Genomic DNA, 23,057 nt, shown 5'->3' on the forward strand with positions numbered 1-23,057 from the left:
TAAATAGACGTTTCCGGTTATTACAAAATAATGATAGTCATACAATAAATTTTAGTAATAGACATTTATCGCATCGTATTATAGACAGCTTTCCAAGGTAATTAAAATTAAAAATTTAAAAAGATTTGAACCAGTTTTGATGGCTTGTTAAATGTTATGTGTCAAAAATTACAGCGATAGGTTTCGCGATTTTTAGAAAATAATAAAAATATTGTATTTTTTATTCAGAAAAAAATGGAACTCAGAAGTAAATCAGTAGCAATGGACGTTTTAAACTGGCTTTTAATTGTTGTTTTAGGTAATATTTAGGGTGGTTGCCCTTAAAGTGCTAAGTCGAGCGCAGAACCCACGTTCTATTTTGAAATTAATTGAAAATAAGGGAGGGGTGTAGGTTTTTTGTGTGTTTGTGTTTTACTGTAGGTTTGGTTAAGTTTTTTATATTGGGTACAGTGTAGCTCTGCAGGGTTAAAGTTATATTGGGTACAGTGTAGCTCTGCAGGGTTAAGTTATATTAGGTACAGTGTAGCTCTGTAGGGTTAAGTTATATTAGGTACAGTGTAGCTCTGCAGGGTTAAGTTATATTGGGTACAGTTTAGCTCTGCAGAGTTAAGTTATATTGGGTACAGTGTAGCTCTGCAGGGTTAAGTTATATTGGGTACAGTGTAGCTCTGCAGGGTTAAGTTATATTGGGTACAGTGTAGCTCTGCAGGGTTAAGTTATATTGGGTACAGTGTAGCTCTGCAGGGTTAAGTTATATTGGGTACAGTGTAGCTCTAAGGGTTAAGACCTTTCGCAGGGGTTAGGCATAAAGGATAACTAACTCAACCTTATTATTTTATCGTTTATATTATATTCCATAACTAAGTTTGTAATTAATATAATTGCTTGCCTTGTATTATCATATTGACATTTCTAAAACTGGATGCTATTATCTAAAAATATGCTATAACAGTTCTATCTTTTCAGGTGTTGTATATATAGTTTTGAAAAAGTTTGGTAGCCCTCATATTTCAGGAAATCAAAATTATATTTATTTTTTAAAATGCCAATAACAAGGACAAATACATCATTTATTGCGCAATAAAAACAAGTTAATAGAAAACCAATGTGCCTATTGAAAATGACGTCATACTGACCTACCTTTGGTCAGTTAGATTGTATTCTGGCCTGCCATTGGTAATTTAGTCTGTGTATTGGCCTATCATTGGTCATTTGTATTCTATGACGTAAATTTTTACGATAACTTGATGTGATCTCGGCCCAGAAAAAAAAAGAAATATCCACTTCTGAATATTTTATGTCGCCGGTAAAAACAGAACTTTATAGTTAGTGATATGACAGGAAGCTTGTTATAATAGTTCAATAATTTTTTTTTATTGTTGCAATTTTAGCTATAATATACCAATTTTTTCCTATGAAAGTAAAAAATATAATTTTGATTTAAAGGATTTTTCTGTTTTGACAAAGACATTAGGATCGAATATATATTTTATAATACCTATAAATGCACAAGGATAATAAGATACGGTTTCATTAATAAAAGCAAGGGCTCGGCAGCCGCGTGTGAGCCTCAGTGAAATTCGCAGTATGTCTAAATATGTTCCTAAATATAAAATCCATCTTTTCGAATTTTTATCTGCATACAAACTGTTTTCAATTTGTGGATAATTTGCTGACGTTATAGTAAGCACAATTTAAATTACAATTTTACCTATAAGACACGGAGCTAATGCAAAGAGGGATCTAAATGGATAAGACGTTGGCCGCTAAATTGATGTACGTCCCCAATGATGACACAGTAATTTACCACTACTGTAGATTACAATTAGTGGTTTAAACGTTTGGACAATCAACTTATTGAACCAACCAATTAAAATTCATACATAAGCCAACGGATAAGAGTCCGTAATTTTAGACTTTAGGGACTATTGTAATGAACATCCCATTGTCCCATCCCTCTCTGTTAGCCAAAATATTTCAAGGCATTATCCCATCCCTATGCATAAATCTTACATTATATTTTCAAATCTCCAGCCTTCCGTACAAATCTTCCACTGTGAATTCAATTCTGAACGGTGTTGTCAGGTAGTCTTTTTTTTCCTTTAAAGTGATCGCGAATTTAATTTTTCAAAATGCATTTTCGTTTACCTTTTTTATATTTTAAGTAATTTTCAAAGAATTATGCCTTAAAAGTTCAGTTAAGTTAGAAAAAAATCAGTTTAAAATGCGGAGAGTGTTTCCACATGAAAACAATGTTAAAATCTGAGCATCAATTAAACTAAGAGAAAATAAGTTATTTCTTCGCTTGTGTTCTGACCTGCATAGTATTTCAGCTTGACTGCCCACAGGTAGAATTTTAAAGTTTGTTTCTAGCCATTCTGTGTTGACTTCTGCAAATATTTCAACTTTATTTACACACAGTTTCTTAATTTGTTTAATAGTTTCTTACATCAAAGGTGCGGTAATTCTAAAAAGAATAGACCATTAGACTAATCCAGATATCCTTTACAATAAATATATGCATTTGATTTAAAATTTAAAATGTTTAAAATTGATAAAAATAAAACTTTTGGAATGATTTTGAATTGAATATTTTTTAGTGACAGAAGGTCAAACTTTATCTGCTTTTGTAAAAGAAATTGATTGAATTTGAATTATTGAAGAAAGAAATTAAAATAAATTGGTTTACAATAATAATTAAACTTACATAGTCTTTCTCAAGCATCTTTTACTTCAACATTTCTTGGCTGTCAACATCAATAACTTCATCACTCATAGCTTCTTCATCATTACTTTCATCATCATCTTTGGTATCATCATCAACTATATCATCATCTTTGGTATCATCATCAACTATATCATCATCTTGATCAGATCATCAGCAATCAACTCTTATCTCATCCTCTAGTACTTCTTTGTCAATTGGTGCTCCTTGTCAGCTTGTGATTGTCAGCAGCTGCAGCTCTAAAAAAGATATACTTGAGGAGCTGGAAGATGATGATAATGAATCATCAGTTATTTTAAAGACTTGACTTAAGATTCTTTTGTTCAACACTATTAAAGATGACTTACAGGACTCAATTGCTGATATTTATGAAATTGCTAGTTTCAAGGCTCTTTAAATTTGACTCTTAAATGTATGTACCTTTTTCAAGTGGCAGTTTTGCTTGTAGGCCACTTCTTGCAGGGTTCCCTCTCTACTGGGCTGGCTCCACTCCAAGCCACTCCTAAAGATCATCAGATTAGGATTGAATGGATACATAATCATCAGACAATTTAAACTATTCAGTGCCAGATTCAATTTTAAGGAGATCAACTTTGCTTGCATGAATTTGATTGCTTTAAACATCAGATAGCATTAAATTAAACTTTACACACCTGCAAGCTTCCCAACTCAAGCTCAACCCTTGTTTGGTAGGGTGTTGGGGATTTGAGTGCCAGACATTTATCCACAGTTGACCAACTCTAGTGTTGCTTGATCCTCCTCTCTGAACTCTACCAGATCATCTCTGTCACCATCACCATCAGCAGCAACAGTCCTTAACAAGACAAGATCAGGATCAACATCAACAATGCCTCAGCCCCACCTCTCTTGGCTACTGAGCAAATTGTAAAAAAGAGTCAAAATTCTACCTTTTTAAATCTTTGGTTTCTTTCAGATTGTTTCATACATTCATTTTAAATAAAACACTTAGGATATCTGGAAATAAAATTAACAATTAATAAGGTCTATTCATAGATTATCTTTCCTGCCTATGACTGCTAATTTAAGTTAATTTAAGGGAATTAAATGCAGCAAAAGCAAAATCAAGAAAAGAATCATTTAGACTTTTACATTTACAGTTACATAGAATCATTAAGATTGGCATCCTATTTACATAAAGCCTTACTCAAGCTAAACAATTTTAAATAATAATTTCATAACTAAATCTTCTTGATCTTTGGTGGAAATAATCATCTGGAGGATCCTCTTGACAATGGGGACTCTTCTGCCAATGATGATCTAGAAAATTCAGAAGATTAAGGTGAAATTCCATTTTGCTGCTCTAGATGTACATTCTGTACAGTCCCACCACAGAAAGTTAGCCACAATGGAATTTCAACACTCCAGTACTTGAATCTTGACTGAACTCCAGCTCCACTTTGATATGATTTGGTTATTTGAGCTTTGATTAGTTTGTTTAAAATCTTTAAAGGTTTCATAAAATGACACAATTTGTGCCAACTATAATAGAGATAGAGGAAAACATGGAAATAAACAAATATTTAAATGTCCTTTGTTTCACATATCAATTCATCAGATTCAAAGTTTTTCTTACAGACTAAGTGTTCCAACAGACTTATAATAAATTCATCAGATAAAATCACTAAAACTAGGAGTGCCATAAAGGCTGACTGTGGCATAGATGTTTTACACAGTTCAAAATGTATGCCAATTCACTAATAAGAAAGGACATTTAAAGTTCATAGAAGAAGAAAGATAGAGAGTTCATGCTGTACTTACAGTATTGATGGTCAGGTTGATGTTGGCTCTGGCAAGGGCTTCACTCAATTGGCCTGGCAAATCCAACTCATCCTCAGATTCCAACACAGCAATCTCTCTTACAGATCTCTTGGTGTAGTAATACTTCCCTCCAATCTTGTTTCTGTACTTGATACTCACTGACCTGGCAATACCATCATGAGATTCTTCCAAATTTGCAACAATACCAACTCTCCATGATAATCCACCAAGCTGAACACCAGTATCTCTCAGGAAAATAACAACATCACCAACCTTCACTATTGGGATACCATCACCATGCCATTGTCTTGATTTGGGAATATAATCAGCAATTCTCTGACTTGCCCAAACTTTCCACCAACTCTGCTCAACTAACTCCATATGCTTAAGCATTTGGGCTCCTGATGCCATTGTGATAGAACCAGCTGGGGCACACCTGTTGTTTCTTCCTAGCAACAACCTGGCAGGGGTGATCAAATCCATCTCATCCAAATTTGTGTACCTGTTCCCCATACACATAGGCAAAGAATTGAGTTCATTGGTAATCCAACAGAAGGCAGTCTCATAGTGAAGAACATCCAACTTCAATCCCTTGAACACAGCATTAAACAACTCTTTAATCCTTCCTACAGCTCTCTCAGCACCACCAATGAAATTATGGGAACCAGCAGGACAAGTTTCAAAACTAAGCTTTGTCTTAGTTTTAGTGTTGATGGTCTTGGTGAGGTCAACAACAGACAACTCCATCTTCTTGCAAGCAGCAACAATCTGTGATCCTTGGTCAATATACACATGATTGGGATAACCATATCTGGAGCCAAATCTGAGAAACACATCAACAAAATTCTCAGTGTCATATGCTTGCATAACAAATGCAGCACAAGCATTAGTTGTAGAACACTTGAAGACAACACCATACACCTTGATTGTTGATCTCCTGCCATGTTTGCAGTGAGCTTCAAAGGGTCCAAAAAGATCAGCTTGACTTGAGTAGAAAGCAGGAGCAATAGTATATCTTGATGGGTGAACTTTGGCCATCTCTGCCTCTAGAAGTCTGGCTTTGTATTTCTGACAAAACTTACAGGATTTCTTGATCTCAGCAGCCAAACTGTCAGCAAGAAGAATGAATGCTATATCTCTGGAAGCTCTCAAAGTACTCTTGATTCCACCATGATGAGTGACTGTAACATGACAATATGTCATAATGCTATAACTTACAGGGCTGTATCTGTCCAAGATAGGGTTGAAGAAGGTGAAGGGCTTCAGATCCACCATCACATTGGCAACATTGTCAGGCTCATCCCCTTCAAGGATTCTTCCATCATGTCTAAGAACACCATCAACAAGTTTACCATCAACCAACTTGGAAGGATTATTAAAATGTTGCACTTCCTTAGTTGTAACTTGGAACAGATACCTTTTAGCATGTTCTTCATCTTCATTATCAACAACTACAACAACCTTCTCTGCTACTACTTCAAGACTCTTAGCTTTCTTTCTCCAAATCTTGGTCAATCTAGCCAATATTGCCAACTTCCTCAGAACTTTTGGCCAAGTGGTGGAGCAAGGATCAATTATATATCTGGAGAACTCATACCTTTCAGAAACCTTAGCAACCAAGTTTGTCAGAATGATCCCTTGAATATCAGAGCTTCTGATTTCTTTGGCAACAATCATCTTCTCCTCCTTGGACAAGGTCATCTCTTGAACAGTCTTGACAGGCATCTGTTGCTGGGGCTGCTTCATCCACTCATGTCCAACCTGCCAAATTGATCCTTCCATTACATCAGAAACTTTGCAAGGCCTTGTACCAATATCAGCAGGATTAAGTGCAGATTCAATATGTCTCCACTCATTAACATCAGAATACCTCCTTATCTGGATAGCACAATTCCTTACTCCAACTTGCAATGGCCTGCTGTCTTGGTGAATCCATGAGAGGGCCACAGTAGAATCTGTCACATACAGACATCTCTTGATTAAACCATTAAACTGCTTCTTGACAACATCACCAAGAACTGCTCCCATTGTACAAGCCTTCATCTCTGCCCTAGGCACTGTCAACTTTGATGTCAGCTTGGACTTTGCTGCTATCAACTGGCAAGCAAATTCTCCATTGGGACAGAGGAGTCTAACATAAACAGCAGCAACTGCAACAACTTGGCTGGCATCAGTAGCAATCAGAAGCTCAATGTTATCAATGTCAAGACCTTCTTTTGGGAAGATTGTCCTAGGGATTCTAATATTTCCAAGCAGCTGAATACTAGCAAGATTCTGCACCCACTTGTCAAGATGTTCATTTGGCAAGGAATCATCCCATCCTTCAGACAGCTTGCACATCTGGCTAAGATCAACCTTCAAGTCAGCAGTCACTGGAACAACAATACCCAGAGGATCATAAACTGAAGCAACTCTACCAGAAAGAGTTCTTCTTGTAAATGTTTTGGCAAGAGCTTCCTTAACATCACCTGTGACAAGTTCAGGCATTTTCCCCCTTTTCTTTTTACCAAAAAAGAGAGGTTTTATGTCTAGTCCAATAGTGTCTTCTTTGGGGTTCCAAACATATCCACACACTCCAACAGATTCTCCATCAGCAGATACTATATCAGAAGGATCTTCCCCATTCTTGGTTATAGCTTTAACACCCATCTGACTAAGGGCAAGAGAATCAATCAATCCTTGTGCAGCAAGATCTCTGGCTTGATCAGTTAAATGAGAAGACATAGCATCATCCATATACAACTTCTTCTTAAGCACAGCAGGTCCACCAGTATATTCAAGCTCAGGGATAGTAGCAGCAAAATCAGCAGTTTTCTTGAAACCAACCATAGTCTGATTTCCACTGGGTCTTACTCCATAGATAAGTGTACAAACAACCATTTCCTCAGCTGGGTTCTTAGGGTCAAGATCTTCACACCAGAGATACTTTTGATATTTCAGGAACTCTGGCTCCAATTCAACTGCATTGTAAGCCATCTGAACATCTGCTGTAAAAGCAGAAGCACCAACTCTAAACTGTATCAGAAGATTTACAAGTGTTGCAAGCATATTGGATCCTTTGGCAAGAATACAATTAAGACTATAACCAGTGCTTGTTCTTGATGATGCATCAAAGACCATTCTGCATGGTGTACTCAATGATGATGAGAATACACATCTCCAAGGTATAAAATATCCATCCCCTCTTGCTAACTTCTGGATTTCTGGAGGCAGCTCTGAAATCTTCTTTACAAATCCTCTTGATCTTAGCTTCTCATGGGAATGTAAAATATCAGGAATCATCTCAGGGCTTTTACTGGCAATTCTCAATTGTGACTCAAGGATCTTTACAGCAATATACTTATTATCAGCCAAATACTTGCTAGGATCAAGGATAAATGGCAACTTAGCAGTACACTTCTTCTTGGTAGGTACATAGGTAACACTGTCATGAATTAGCAAATCCTCATGCTCCTCCTTAAGACTAGCTTCCTCAAGAGTCTCAGCATTCTTGCAGTCTTGGCAATTTCTGCATTTCTGACATCTGTAATTATCCTCACCTCCATATTCTTCTAGTAGCTGGAATTCCTTGATCTCTCTTTTAGGGGAGTTGGCTGCAATGGTCACTCTTACCTTGTAATCTTCATAATCCTCCTCACACTCACACACTTGACAAATTAGTGGTTTGGTGAACTCCTCAGAACACTCCATTACAGGAAAAGTAGGACCATAAAGAGTAGAGTTGACAAAGTTGTATGTTCTCATTTCCATGGTTAAGAACATCTTTGGACCCATCATTTGAGCAGCATTCCTTGCATTCCTCCATGAGCTATGTGATCCTCCAAGGACTCCTTGCTTGCCATTAACTCCTTTAAATCTGGCTGTAAAGATGGATAATCCACAACTTAAGGAAAACTCATACACAGGAAAATACTTGAGATATCTGATCCCAATCATCAGATCAACTGTGGCTCCACCTATCTCCTCCTCAACAGTAGGTAGTGGTTTACCATCAGGGTTAGCATTGTTGTATGACTCATTCAATTCATCCCAGGCTTCACAGAGTCTCCAAACAGGAAATTCAGAGCTGACTTGGTCCATCCTCAGCATAGTCATTTCAGCAACCTTATTAGGATCATCCTTGGCAACAAGTGGTAAATGAACAGTATAGTCACCATATGGAATCCTGACAGTTCCACCTCCTGCTACCTCCAATACTGTTGGCCCTGGTCTTGTCAATGAAGAATCAAGTACTGAAAAGGCTCTTTCAGACAACACAGCTCCCATACAACCACTGTCATAAAAGCAGAGCAACTTTTCATTCTTGGGTCCAGGTACATATTGCATCATATAAATTGGAGGGCTATCAACATCCTTAACTACAGCAGGATTTTCAGGTACATCATCAGAATCAATCTTATTGTCAGTGAAGAAGATGGGGAAACTGCTAAAGTGGATCTCAGCATTGGCAGGCATATACTTGGTGTCTAAAGTAGCAATATATTCCTCTTTCCTTTTCTCATTCTCCTCATGATGAAACTTGCACAATAAAATATGATTCTGTCTCCATGGCTCCTTGTCTCTACATATCTCTTGATCACAAACATACTTATCAAGACAATATGGCTTATGCTGCTTGAACCATTCCTCTCTCTTATCATATGTAAATCCAGCATCCATTCTCAGGCATCTTATGCAGCTCCCAGTAGCACATGCTTGCTTAAACCTCTCATAGGACTTGTTCTTCAGAAATCTTTTACAGTATGACAAGTGAGTGTGTTTCTTGTTACACCAAGAACAGGAGACAACTTTAGGATCCTTGGCTTGATTCACTTGATGAGCAGCATTCTTAGACTTATTACTGCTTTTCTTCTCCTTGCCAGCAGTTGGACTGTTAATTGGAGTGCTTGTGACAGGTTGAGAAGGGGTTGCAACAACAGTACCAACAGATTGACTTGCTTCAGTAGGATTATGATCATCACTATCACCAGTATTATCATTGACTTTAGCTGCATATGACTTGCCACTCCTGGTTGATTTAAGGCTCTTCTTGCCAAGATCAGTAATTGTCTTCCCACAGATAGAGATATCATATTCAAGCTCAAAGGTAGCTTCATCAACCATAGTTTGTAAGTATTCAATCTGTAACATCATCAGTTCTTCTCTGCCAGGCATCAATCCACCATAAGCTCTCCTTTTACTTTTAACTCTCTTCTTCAACTCTAGCACATCATGAGGAAGCATATTCTGTTGCACAATAGACAGAATATCAGTAGATCCATAAACATCAGTAATCTCATGCCTGGTAGCCATCTGGTGCAGACTAGACAATTTGTGTTGCACATTAATAGCCCAATTTCTCCTCTCAATATAACCTGTAGGACACCTACCAAACTCTTCAATTTCAGCAGCCTTCTGACTAAAGAGAATCTTTGGCTGACCATAAATTGACTCCAGCAGCTCCATACATTCCAAATATGTTGTCAATCCAGCACAGGCTTCCTTTGGAGTTTTGTGCAAGCACTCAGTTGTTAGCTTCAGGTACTTCTCATGATCACTAAAATCTCCTTGACAATCAAAGTAATCATTCAGCTGAGTAGAGAATGTGAAGTAGTCATTTCCTTCCTTATAGTTGCCAGAGAATACAGGAACCTTGAACTTGATATCTGCCTTACTCTTAGTGCTTCCTGGTGTAATTCCAAGCTTCTTGGCTGCAGCCTTGAGAGCAGTTTTAGCATCCTGTTTAGCATTCTGAACTTCAACAGACTTCAGATCTAATCTATGAACAGCTTCTCTCTTACCAGCAGCAATAGCATGTTTAACAATGTCATCAATCTGACTCTTTACTTCCCTGGCTTCCATTTCAGCTGCCTCATAACTAGCCTCCATAGACTTATAGTTAGCCATTGTCTTGACAGATGTCTCCTTCACAGCTTTCAACTCTGCAAGGACATTATCAACCAATTTCAAGACTGGGGCTTCCAAAGCCAAGGCTCTTTCACCAGAAATCTCATCAGATATGGAGTTTGAAGAAGTGTTTAAGGAAGAGGAAGGTGTGGCATGCTCTGCTTCATTAGCTGCTTTGATAAAAGTAGAGAACTTCTTCCTCAGCAGGTTAGCTTCTTCTAGTTTGTTTTCAAGGAACTGATCAGAAGGATTCTCATTGAAGAAAGTGATAACTTCTCTGGTTTTAGTTGCTTGGTCTCTTGCAATTTCAACCAAGCCACTTCTAGCAGCTGCTGTAATCTTAGTAGGATCAACATCCTCAAAGTCATCTTCCCAGACCATAGAGGCATCAAGCAGTTGGGTGAGATGCTTCTTAATTGTTTTTGCCATAGTTTTGGAGACTGTTTTCTTTACAACAACTGTATCTGTGTTTTGTAGAGAAAGAGCTGAGTTGTTGGTTGAGGGTACTGGAGTTGTAGGAGCACTAATATACCTTTCAAGATCCCTAATGGTAGCATTAGCTTCATCTTCCTCAGTACCATCAGTATCAGAGACAAAAGCTATTTGTAGAGGAACACTTGTTTTATTACCATAATTAACAGGAGGATCTTCAACAATATACTCAGTACCAGTAAGATCTATATCATAATCATCTAATCCTGAGGCACTTCCAACAGATGATTCTGGTTCTGTTTCAAGAGCTTCAATCCTTCTTGATAATTCCAGTGATATGTTGATTGCTGTTTCAGTTGATGATAGGCTAAATCCATGTAATTCAGAAGCATCAGATTCAGACATTGGCTTATAGTAACTGGTCCACTAGATTTACTATGTTTACTGTTCTGACCTGCATAGTATTTCAGCTTGACTGCCCACAGGTAGAATTTTAAAGTTTGTTTCTAGCCATTCTGTGTTGACTTCTGCAAATATTTCAACTTTATTTACACACAGTTTCTTAATTTGTTTAATAGTTTCTTACATCAAAGGTGCGGTAAACCTAAAAAGAATAGACCATTAGACTAATCCAGATATCCTTTACAATAAATATATGCATTTGATTTAAAATTTAAAATGTTTAAAATTGATAAAAATAAAACTTTTGGAATGATTTTGAATTGAATATTTTTTAGTGACAGAAGGTCAAACTTTATCTGCTTTTGTAAAAGAAATTGATTGAATTTGAATTATTGAAGAAAGAAATTAAAATAAATTGGTTTACAATAATAATTAAACTTACATAGTCTTTCTCAAGCATCTTTTACTTCAACATTTCTTGGCTGTCAACATCAATAACTTCATCACTCATAGCTTCTTCATCATTACTTTCATCATCATCTTTGGTATCATCATCAACTATATCATCATCTTTGGTATCATCATCAACTATATCATCATCTTGATCAGATCATCAGCAATCAACTCTTATCTCATCCTCTAGTACTTCTTTGTCAATTGGTGCTCCTTGTCAGCTTGTGATTGTCAGCAGCTGCAGCTCTAAAAAAGATATACTTGAGGAGCTGGAAGATGATGATAATGAATCATCAGTTATTTTAAAGACTTGACTTAAGATTCTTTTGTTCAACACTATTAAAGATGACTTACAGGACTCAATTGCTGATATTTATGAAATTGCTAGTTTCAAGGCTCTTTAAATTTGACTCTTAAATGTATGTACCTTTTTCAAGTGGCAGTTTTGCTTGTAGGCCACTTCTTGCAGGGTTCCCTCTCTACTGGGCTGGCTCCACTCCAAGCCACTCCTAAAGATCATCAGATTAGGATTGAATGGATACATAATCATCAGACAATTTAAACTATTCAGTGCCAGATTCAATTTTAAGGAGATCAACTTTGCTTGCATGAATTTGATTGCTTTAAACATCAGATAGCATTAAATTAAACTTTACACACCTGCAAGCTTCCCAACTCAAGCTCAACCCTTGTTTGGTAGGGTGTTGGGGATTTGAGTGCCAGACATTTATCCACAGTTGACCAACTCTAGTGTTGCTTGATCCTCCTCTCTGAACTCTACCAGATCATCTCTGTCACCATCACCATCAGCAGCAACAGTCCTTAACAAGACAAGATCAGGATCAACATCAACAATGCCTCAGCCCCACCTCTCTTGGCTACTGAGCAAATTGTAAAAAAGAGTCAAAATTCTACCTTTTTAAATCTTTGGTTTCTTTCAGATTGTTTCATACATTCATTTTAAATAAAACACTTAGGATATCTGGAAATAAAATTAACAATTAATAAGGTCTATTCATAGATTATCTTTCCTGCCTATGACTGCTAATTTAAGTTAATTTAAGGGAATTAAATGCAGCAAAAGCAAAATCAAGAAAAGAATCATTTAGACTTTTACATTTACAGTTACATAGAATCATTAAGATTGGCATCCTATTTACATAAAGCCTTACTCAAGCTAAACAAGTTTAAATAATAATTTCATAACTAAATCTTCTTGATCTTTGGTGGAAATAATCATCTGGAGGATCCTCTTGACAATGGGGACTCTTCTGCCAATGATGATCTAGAAAATTCAGAAGATTAAGGTGAAATTCCATTTTGCTGCTCTAGATGTACATTCTGTACAGCTTGCAGATAAAAACAAAAAAATTGATACTTAGAAAATATTTTTGTAATATATCTCTTTTAATATTTATCTTTGAACTTTCTCTAAAATGTAATGAAAAAGTTTGGTTTATTTTGAAAAATTGATTAAATCTGTAGAAAGCATGATATTTAAGAATTAAAATGTTTAAATAGAATAAACAAATATCATTTGCTGCTCATATTCAGCATAAAATATAGCAGTCTTTCTATAGTATTTACATAAAAAAAAGCATTTTATCATCGTAAAATAATCTCGTAATGTGTCAAATTTAATTATATATCTGTCATTATACACACACACACACACACACACACACACACTCATTCACTTACCTTGGGCATTCATGTTTCCCTTTTCCATTCTCCGTCCCCCTCCTTATCTTTTGTGGTACAAATGGTACCAACAGATTTTGTTAAGTTGAAGTATAGAAACCAAACATTACTAAATATTGTAAAAGTCGCAGTCCCTTCAGTGTATTTTAAGTTGTAAGTTTGGACCAGTACAGGAAAATTTCAATAGCTATAAAAAGTAAATAATTTTATTCCCATAACTGAAAAAACATGTTATATTATTTCAATTTTTGTATAGGTTTATTGGTAACTGACTTGATTTATTACCTCAGGAACCATCTTTACATTGTGTTTAGGATTAATGTACATCCATGAATAACAGATTAATATTAAAAGAATATAATTTGTGTTGTCTCTTTATCTTATTCCATGTTTTGAAGTATTAAACAATCAAGTTCTGTGGAGTCCTATGTTTGTTTGTGTGTGTGTGTATTTGATTTAACCTGGCTGTGCTGTACTCAGAAAACGCTTATAGCAAATTAATTCATGTTTCAAAGATTGTTTCTTTTAAATATCTTTTATAGATTTTTGTTAATTAATCAAATATAATCTAAGCAAGAATTTTACACCAAAATAAAAAAACCATAATAGCTAAAAACTTTCTCAATCTATAGTAAAATCCCCCAATTATGTGGAGGCCTAATCGTATTTTTAGCTCTGCAGTATGTTGAAGCTTTTTTAGCAAGTAGTAAATATTGAGATAGGATGAGGGTGCTATGTTACACAATCGACAACTATAAATCAGCTGACCTTATACCCATATTTGGTAATATCTTTTCGATTTTCGGTAAAAATCATTTAATCTCCCCGTAAAAAGAAATTACAAACTTTTTTGGTTAGTTTAATATGTATGTAACAAAAGAATTTATTCTACTCTAAATTTGCAAGTAAACTTCAACAAAAAGATTGTTATTTGTCGATTTTGATAGGTTTTAAGATATGTATAATAAAACTCAAAATACAATGATGTTTTCAAGGGAATAAATTCGTTTTTTTAAAGTTTGATTTATTTTTAAATGGGAAGTATTTAAGACTTAATTCTCAAAAAAGTACTCTTAAAAAACATTAATCAGTGACATATATCAACTTTTTCCCAGCTTCGTGAACACTTTAAAAATTGGGATCTACTGCAGTTCACGGTAAAATATTGCTGGTAACGAATATTGCCCAAAATCTATGAATTTTAAAGGCTGCTAGCTGCCAAACGGCTGAATGTACAGATCATGCCCGCACACTGTTTTAAGCAGCATAAGAAGGCCTACAAATAATCTGGAATAGCCATAAATCAATAATGCATAATTATCTCGCAGTGCAGAGAATTTGCCAAAAAATGCCTATTATACGCGTTTTTTCTTCAGCGAAGCTTTCCCTGTACATCATTAGATCTTAGCTATTCCAGATATTTGTAGGCCTTCTTACACTGCTTAAAATGGTGTGCGGGTATGATCTGTACGTTCAGCCGTTTGGCAGCTAGCAGCATTTAAAATTCATAGATTTTGGGCAATATTCGTTACCAGCAATATTTTACCGTGAACTGCAGTAAATCCAAAAATTGTCTTATTCTTCCTAACTAAAGAATTACTGACTCTAGCTTAAGATCTCACTAACCTCTGGACCGATAAGGTTCCTCTTTACAGTTAAACATCTTATAGTATTTTGAATCTTGAGGGTAAGAAGGGGATTAAAATTAAACTTTTACCCCCATTTTCTCAAGAAGAATAATTACAGTTAAATTTATGAGAACACCTTATTTTACTGGCTACCAAAGGCTGATTTATCCTTGATTATTTATATTTAGATTTATATGTTTGATAATAATTTATTTAACTTGTTTTAGTTATGTTGTTCCCTTGATGATAATTGGCATGCTCCACTATCTTGCAAGAAGGTAATCCTCATTTCATTTTTTAGCACGATCTGTGAAGGGGTTTTATAAAAAATGCTTGTTTTTTCGACATTTTTTTGACATGTAGAACAAGCGCGGCATTCGCGAAATCTAAACAGAGTATACAAATATTTATTTTTTTCGCTTTTGTTGGTACAGCCTTCATAAAACAAAAACAAATTATCTTAAAATTCATTTTTGCTGCATATTAATTAATACATCATTTTAGAGCTGTATTAGACATTATACAAATGGCTAAAATAATAATTTTAAAATTTAAAATTCTTAAGTTGTATACTCTGTTGCAATCCTATCGTCTTCGTACAATCAATAAATGTATAAAAAAGTCGAAAAAACGCGGCAATTTTTATAAAACCCCATCTCTGGTAGAGATGATTTGGAAAAATATCCCCTTACACCCCCTCCAATTTGGACGTCTTGAAGGGTTTTCCTTTGGTTAAAAATGACACCTATTTATTATTTCAAGATTTTTTGGTACACCGACAAACGTCCTACTACGACAAACGTCCTAATGCGACAAACGTCCTAATGCGACAAACGTCCTAAACGACAAACGTCCTAAGCGACATCTCTTAATTAAAACGTCCTAAAAAATTTAAGGTCGAATTTTGTAATGCAAGGATGTATCGGGTTTGAAACCATGCCGTTTGATAGCCAACACAGACTTTGGGAAAACTGTCGGACAGATTTTTAAAATTTGGCCTGTGGATGAAGTTATTAAAGAAATAAATTTCAGTTAAAAAATAATCCCCTGTGTTTTATCGCCATATTGGTTTTCATTGTTCCAATCGTTTTTTTTTTGTTAGTGGATTTTGTTCTCAAATTTTGGAAGATTTTTTTATTTTATAACCTTTGAAAAATTTTAGGACGTTTTACTTAAGAAATGTCGCATTAGGATGTTTGTACCTGTAGGAGGTTTGTCGTTTAGGAGGTTTGTCGCTTAGGACGTTTGTCGCATTAGGAGGTTTGTCGCATTTTCAGGTTTAGGACGTTTGTCGCATTAGGACGTTTGTCGTAGTAGGACGTTTGTCGTAGTAGGACGTTTGTCGGTGTACCGATTTTTTTATGTTACTTACCTATATTTGCTGAAAATTATAAAATATCTATTTTTTTAGTTGACAATTAAAAAAAATTGTTCACATCTATAATACCTACTTAGCATAAAAAAATAGTATAAATAAAAAACAATTTGTATTTGAAACTTTCAAGCAGGGACGTTCAAGCCTTTAGTTTTAAGGGGGGTAAAATGAGGGGCTTCAAGAGTTTGACGGGGGGGTAATCTAATATTCTTTTTTTTTTATTTTACGAGGAAAATAAGGGATTTCTAAGTTTGAGGGGGGAAAACATACCTTTACCCCCACCCTTGGACGTCTATGCTTACAAGGACATGAATAAGCTAACAATGCAGCTAACAGTTAAATTGTGTTTAGGCGAGTAGTGCAGCGGCGGATAACAGTGAACAATGTTGCCATTGTTTTTATATTCGGTCTTTTAAACCAGGTGAAATATTATTAAACAAGGATGATAACATCTAGAACTAACGAAGCACAAAAAGTCATGGAGTAGGCAAACGGACACAGATGTTCAGTTCTCATAATTAAGGAAAAAACTAAGAATTTCTACAAAAGCATGACCGAAAGACAGACGAACAAACCAATTAGATGCGCATCTGTAATAGGAATCTTCACTTAATATTTCTGCTGAGAAAATAACATTTTCCCAATAGTGTTACGGACTGACGAACGGAAAGACAATGTTATAGAGTAGCTTTGCTAATGAAAACAACAACAACATACTTAAACTTTTATTTTGCAAATACAAATATTTTGTAAAAATAATTTAGTTTTTAATTTGGAATTTAGACAACACAGGCAGAATCTTGCAGAAAAAAAGGGGGGAAGGGGTATAGTATGTACCCTCTTGGTAAAATATACGAGTGAATATACCCATCTAGGGTTCCATCCCCCTTTATCCAACTACACCTCTCTTGACAGGGGCCTACGCCCTACACCCTCCTCCTGATATCGATCCATTTCAAAAGCTGTGACGCTTCGCGCACCCCCTGTGCAAAACCCTTTGTACAATTGTATTAGTTTTTCTTGACAGAGTCCACTAAAGTTTTTAAAATTCAAACAATTTCGAAACTCTTAAATGTTTAGATTGTGACCGATTTGTTGAAGTTAGCTGCTGGGAGGCCTAGGCCACATTTCGCAGGTGGGAAACTTTACAAATCAGAACCCTATAGCAATCAATATATTATTACTTGGATGATGCACTTGATTTTAATGTACTCTAATAAAGTGATACTCTCAGGTGGCTAATAAAGCATTACTACCCTCCTTCCTTATCACTTCTGCCCTACTACTGGATGAACGAACTGACCAATAAATGAGGTCCATGTTAGCAACCTAAATTGACGACAAAGTTTTCCCTGTCAATATATCCAATTATATTTTCATTACTATATTCATCTTCATCTAGTGGTTCTCTATCTACCAGGAAGGGAGGGGACAAAGGACTATTCATTATACTGGTTTTATAAATATGTTTTCTAATTTGTTGTCTAGAAAACTTTGGCTACTTTGATTAAATCTACAGATATGAGATAATAAGAACAAAGGGAAACCTAGTCGAATTTAATTAACTATTAATATCTTCTGAATTAGAACCGGTTCTCATCCATACTTAAAAATCATGTATTGTATCGTATTAGAGATAATATTAAAAAAGTATAAGATTAAAACAAGTTTTGTTAGCACCAATAAGCACAAATGGGTTTATATTCATAATACAATGAGATATATAACTATTTAAAATGATTTTAATTATTATAATTTTTATTCAGATGTATGCAATATTGTGTATGATCAAGGACAGTCCTGTGATATTCCAAATACCACTAGTAGGCCTGTAGACCTTATTTTCATAGACAATTATAGGTAAATATTTAATTCGGACAGTCTTTTTATATTTCAAATACAATCAGTAGTCCCGTACACCTTATTTTTATAGAGAATTATAGGTAAATATTTAATACCGGCAGTCTTTTTTATATTATAAATACAACCATTAGGCCGTAGACCTTTTTTTATAGAAAATTATAGGTAAATATTTAACACAGACAGTCTTTTTACATTAAAAATACATTTATACTCTATTATTTTCATAGAGAATTATTTAGTATATTGATGATTCACTCTAATAAAATGCAGTCGTCCCTTAACCCCTGGCAGTGTTTATCCCACCAACAAGAGTAAATAAGGCTAAGCCCTAGCCAGTTGAATATACACCCTTAAGAAGCTTGGACCTCTGTCAAAGGTACTTGTGTACAGTCCAGTGAAAGCACTTGGCCGGCGGAACACCCTTAGTAAACAAAACCATCCTATTTTCCACGTATATATTCCTCCATCATTATACTAGTATTGATTCTTTATGCTATCCTAGTTCTTTGATTATTAACCTGTATTTTTTTAGTGTACATTAAATCTTTTTTTTTACATTTGCATTTGTTATTTTTGGTAATATTGAAAGCTGCTCTATAACACTCACGTCAGTACGTCCTTGTTGTCGCTTACCACATTTTTTTTATAAAATATTTGAAATGGCCAGTCTTTTTATAGTATACATAAATACAATAAGTAGACCTAATTTCATTAAAAATTAAAAGTGAATATTTAATACGGACAGTCTTTTTATATTACAAATACAACTAGAGAGATTTTTTTAAAGAGATTTGTATGTGAATAATTAATGCAGACAGTCTTTTCGACATTTTAAGTACAACACTTAGATTTGTATATAGATTTATAGGTTAATATTTAAAACGGACAGTCTTTTTACACTGTAAGTAAATAGAATGAGGGCATATTTGTAGAGCCCAATGAATAGGTTTGTTTATGTTTTAAATGTGAACGTGTGTTTTGATTGAAAACTCACCTTAGGTTTTGTTTATAGTTGTCGAGGAAATGCCGAGCTATTCGAATCAGAATCAGAGAGAGAAAATAGGTAAAATTATTAAATCCTCGAAATTTATTTTTAAAAATCTGTGAAATATTCTAAATTAAAAGCATAGCTTTTCTTTAATGCTGCATGTGTCTGTCATTCTCTAGTGAGACGGTTAGCTTAAATATAGAATCATTACATTCATTCAAATATAGCATGAAGATTCTTAAGCAATAAGGTATAACTTAATCATAATTAATTGTTGTACTATATTTGACTTTTATTTTTATTTCAGAGTTTATGAAGCAAGGCTTTCTTTTCCATCAGGAATTTGTTTCAACTTTTTTATGCAATCCTTAAAAATACTAAAATACATAATTTGAAAATTCCCATAAAAATTCCTAGTAACCAAGAAAATTGGATATCCCCGTTTACGTAGCTTACGGTCTTACGGACATACAGAAATTAAAGTAGTTCAGCAACTATGTAAAAAAAACTATATGTTGAAAACTATGATGGTCAGGTCACTCGAGTATGGCTTTCTATGGCATGGTTCTTTCAATACTCATCCTAAAAAAAGCTCAGAAAAATTATATTGTCACAGCACTTTTCCAGGTAATATTACAGAAAATCTACTGACTTTTCGTTTTTAAAGATCAGAGTGGATTCTTTTTTTAAATAGGGTCCCTGCATCACTGCCTCACCAAAATTGTTTGTGTGAAAAAATCCTCCTAAATCACATAAAAATCTTCAATCTACTCAATTGTCCTTTTCCTCTACCCCTTCAACAATTCTAAAAAAATATCATATACTGGCGGTTGCGCTTCTTTAGTGGGGTTATGTACAAAGGGTAGAAAAATAGCCTAAAATGCAGACTCAAATTGGAAATAAAAATAGCTTAAAACCTTCCTGGGACGTTCAATAAAATAGTGAAATCAATCGGTTCATTAGTTAAAAAGACAAAAAAAACAATAGATACTACTTTATATAATAGGATAATATTTTTTAGACAGCATGTTTGACCTACTGCGTGTTTGTTGGTATCTCCAGAGTCAATGATTATAAACACCATACAGGTAAACACGTACATACATTCCTTGATTTATAGAGTAGCTACGCGTTATGCCGCGCATAGTTCAACACAAAATTTTAAACATATTTCCTAGCCGACTTGGGAATGGGATCCATATTTACACTACTATCTTACCACCTTGAGATTAATATTTAACTACTATCCTACCAATAATCCATTATTCAATTGATGTGATAGCTGGCGTCACCTTGAGATTAATATTTAACTACTATCTTACCAATAATCCGTTATTACGATGATTAGATAGCTGGCGCCACCTTGTAATCAATATTTGCACTACTATCTTAACCAATAATATAAATTTTAGATGATGTGATAGCTGGCGCCACCTTGGGATCAATATTTACACTACTATCCTACGAATAATATATTATTTTAGATGATGTGATAGCTTGCGCCGCCTTAGGATCAATATTTACAATACTATCCTACCAATAATTCATTATTTTAGATGATGTGATAGCTGGCGCCACCTTGGGATCAATATTTACACTACTATCCTACCAATAATATATTATTTTAGATGATGTGAAAGCTGGCGCCGCCTTGGGATCGATATTTCCGTTACTATTATTCTAACAATTGTTTTTAGATGATGTGATAGCTGGCGCCGCCTTGGGATCAATATTTGCACTACTAGCTTACCAACAATTTACCCCAGCCTACACAAATCAGCGAAACAAGGCACAGTACTTTGTAAACATAATTGTACATTGAAACATAATTTTTTTTTAAATACTTAACTGCTGCTTCTTGCAAGAATTTTTTCTAACATTATCAAATATCCTAGTCTTTTTATGATTTCTTGGAATCAACCTCATGAAGTTATTCATATATTATTGTTATCTCATGAAATTAACATGCTCTAATTGAAAATGCGATGCTTTTTCTCAAAGTACTTAGAGATGACGTGAACCCCCTCCTTTCTTATTTTTGAAATAAATTTTAAAAAAGATGCCCTTTTATTTATGCCCTAACCCCCCTAACCACCCCTTACCTTGTACCTAATTAAACCTAATTTAAACTGTATTTTTATGCAATATTGTAGATCTCTCTAGGACAATGTGTATGTACGGGTGTGTTCAGTATGATATCATATCCACAAATTTTCTACAAATTTCTTGAAATTTATTTTCCCTAGACACACGGACTAGGGCTCATCATAGAAATTTAATATGCAGCAAAAGTGTTGGAATAATATCCCCCCCTTCTTGTCGCAAAGTAAAGATGTTAAAAAAATAAAGGAAAAAATCAAATTCTTTTGGTAGAACACTTCAATTGAATTTTAGAAAATCAAAAATCTTGCAAGAAGGAGCAGATAGGATTTAAACTTGACGGTTTTTCTTGTTTGTTTACAGTGTGGTGGCCAGGAGTGTCAGCATCTGATGGGCAGCAATGTAGTGGAGGGGCATCAAGGTGTGGCTAACATCCTCACCATGAGGGAACAAGCTAGGGGCGATAGTATAGATAATATCAATCGGATATAACATGTGTTGATTATTAACATATATCATCTTCTTTTTCCTTAAAAATTCTTTTAACTCATTTATATTTGTTTTTGACAAAAGAAAATGTTTTCAAGTATGGCTTCGAAACCGATTAATATCCGCGGGATTTGAACCGGTTCTCAGCCATACTGAATAAGGACAGGTACAAGTAATCTATGAAATCAGTTTATGAAACAAATTTTTGGTAAAAGGTAGAGTTTTTGTTTGCTGCCCCACCTTATTTTTCAGATTACTTGTCCCTGTCTATTAGATGGCCAGACTAGATCATCAAACATACTTTTTGTTTCCCTCTTACCCCTGAAAACTTTATACGAAAAGTTGAAATTTAAACAAAGATTATTTTTACAGGGGTGTATTTTCTGCACAAGATTAATTTATTTTACACACTCCAGTATTTTTGAAATTCAATTTATTAAGCTTATGTTTTGTTTATACTAAGTAAAAATTCAATTGATTTTGTTATTGTTAAGATTTGTCCCTTTGTATCATGCTTTCAATTATAAACATTTGTTCTTCCTTCAGTACTTTGTAATCATGCACTTGTGATGTTTCCATTTAGCTATTTCTATTATATTTAACTTATAATCGTTTGATAAAGCTTAGAGCCCTTTTTTATAATTTTTATCTGAACATTCAAAATGATAATTCTGAAAATGTTAACATTCCTGGTTTTACCTTTTTTGTACACCATAGTTTTGATTTTTATAGATTACTTAAACAATTTCCTAATGTGTGCTCTGGACTAAATATGTTTATGTTATATTTAATATGTCATGCCCATAATCATTTATTTTAATTAATTTATTAGAAACCTTTAAATAAGTCAATAATGCAATTTTAGAAATCAGCATTTTTAGTTTATATACAAAATATAAAGTTTTTTTTGTAGATTTGTAAAGAAAGGAATTCGAAGGAAGGTATTTTTTGAGAATTTTATTGTACTGTAGCGGCCATACGGTTAGACATACGTACTGCTAACACAAACATATAGTTATAACATTTGATGAAATATACGTGGATAATATGACAGGGGGAAAATTATCGTAAATTTAGGTTGCTAACATGGACGTCAAGTATTGGTTAATTCGCCCATCAACTAGGAGGGGAGGGGTTAGGGTAAAGGGGCTTGATGGGTGTTATCATTATTTTAGCCACCTACAATTTTCACTTTAATGAGTATATGATAATTAGTAATAATAAGTCCATAGTTAT

The 23,057-nt window shown here is 34.5% G+C and overlaps 1 protein-coding gene across 4 annotated transcripts; it reads left to right on the forward strand.

Moving 5' to 3' along the window:
* The first annotated feature begins 225 nt into the window (after positions 1-225).
* LOC145326280 (phospholipid phosphatase 1-like) lies at positions 226-22,919 on the forward strand. 4 transcript variants are annotated; one of them, XR_013881820.1, is made up of 15 exons: positions 226-298; positions 967-1,012; positions 1,445-1,472; positions 2,033-2,085; positions 15,234-15,284; positions 16,733-16,802; positions 17,462-17,516; positions 18,148-18,241; positions 19,257-19,307; positions 19,540-19,567; positions 19,764-19,859; positions 20,254-20,320; positions 20,930-21,021; positions 21,696-21,987; positions 22,096-22,919. XR_013881820.1 is itself a non-coding variant. In XM_080169494.1 (14 exons), exons 1-14 carry the CDS (start codon positions 235-237, stop codon positions 21,822-21,824), a joined length of 924 nt encoding a protein of 307 aa, XP_080025620.1. In that variant the 5' UTR covers positions 226-234; the 3' UTR covers positions 21,825-22,918. The 4 variants fall into 4 exon arrangements, 2 of the variants coding, with proteins under 2 accessions (XP_080025620.1, XP_080025621.1); XR_013881821.1 differs by having other exon boundaries at positions 21,708-21,987; positions 22,096-22,915; XM_080169494.1 differs by having other exon boundaries at positions 21,696-22,918.
* The last annotated feature ends 138 nt before the right edge of the window (positions 22,920-23,057 follow it).

Source organism: Acartia tonsa, chromosome 8 (genome assembly GCF_053477335.1).
Source record: "Acartia tonsa isolate MP-2025a chromosome 8, ASM5347733v1, whole genome shotgun sequence".
Lineage (NCBI taxonomy): Eukaryota > Metazoa > Arthropoda > Copepoda > Calanoida > Acartiidae > Acartia > Acartia tonsa.

Bases quoted from the DNA above. Each gene is read 5' to 3' on its own strand.
- LOC145326280 (XM_080169494.1), top strand. From the start codon at position 235: ATGGAACTCAGAAGTAAATCAGTAGCAATGGACGTTTTAAACTGGCTT. The intron at 1,013-1,444 runs AGGAAATCAAAA...ATTTTGATTTAA, and splicing joins TTTGGTAGCCCTCATATTTC to AGGATTTTTCTGTTTTGACA. The intron at 18,242-19,256 runs GTAAATATTTAA...TTTTGTTTATAG, and splicing joins ATTTTCATAGACAATTATAG to TTGTCGAGGAAATGCCGAGC.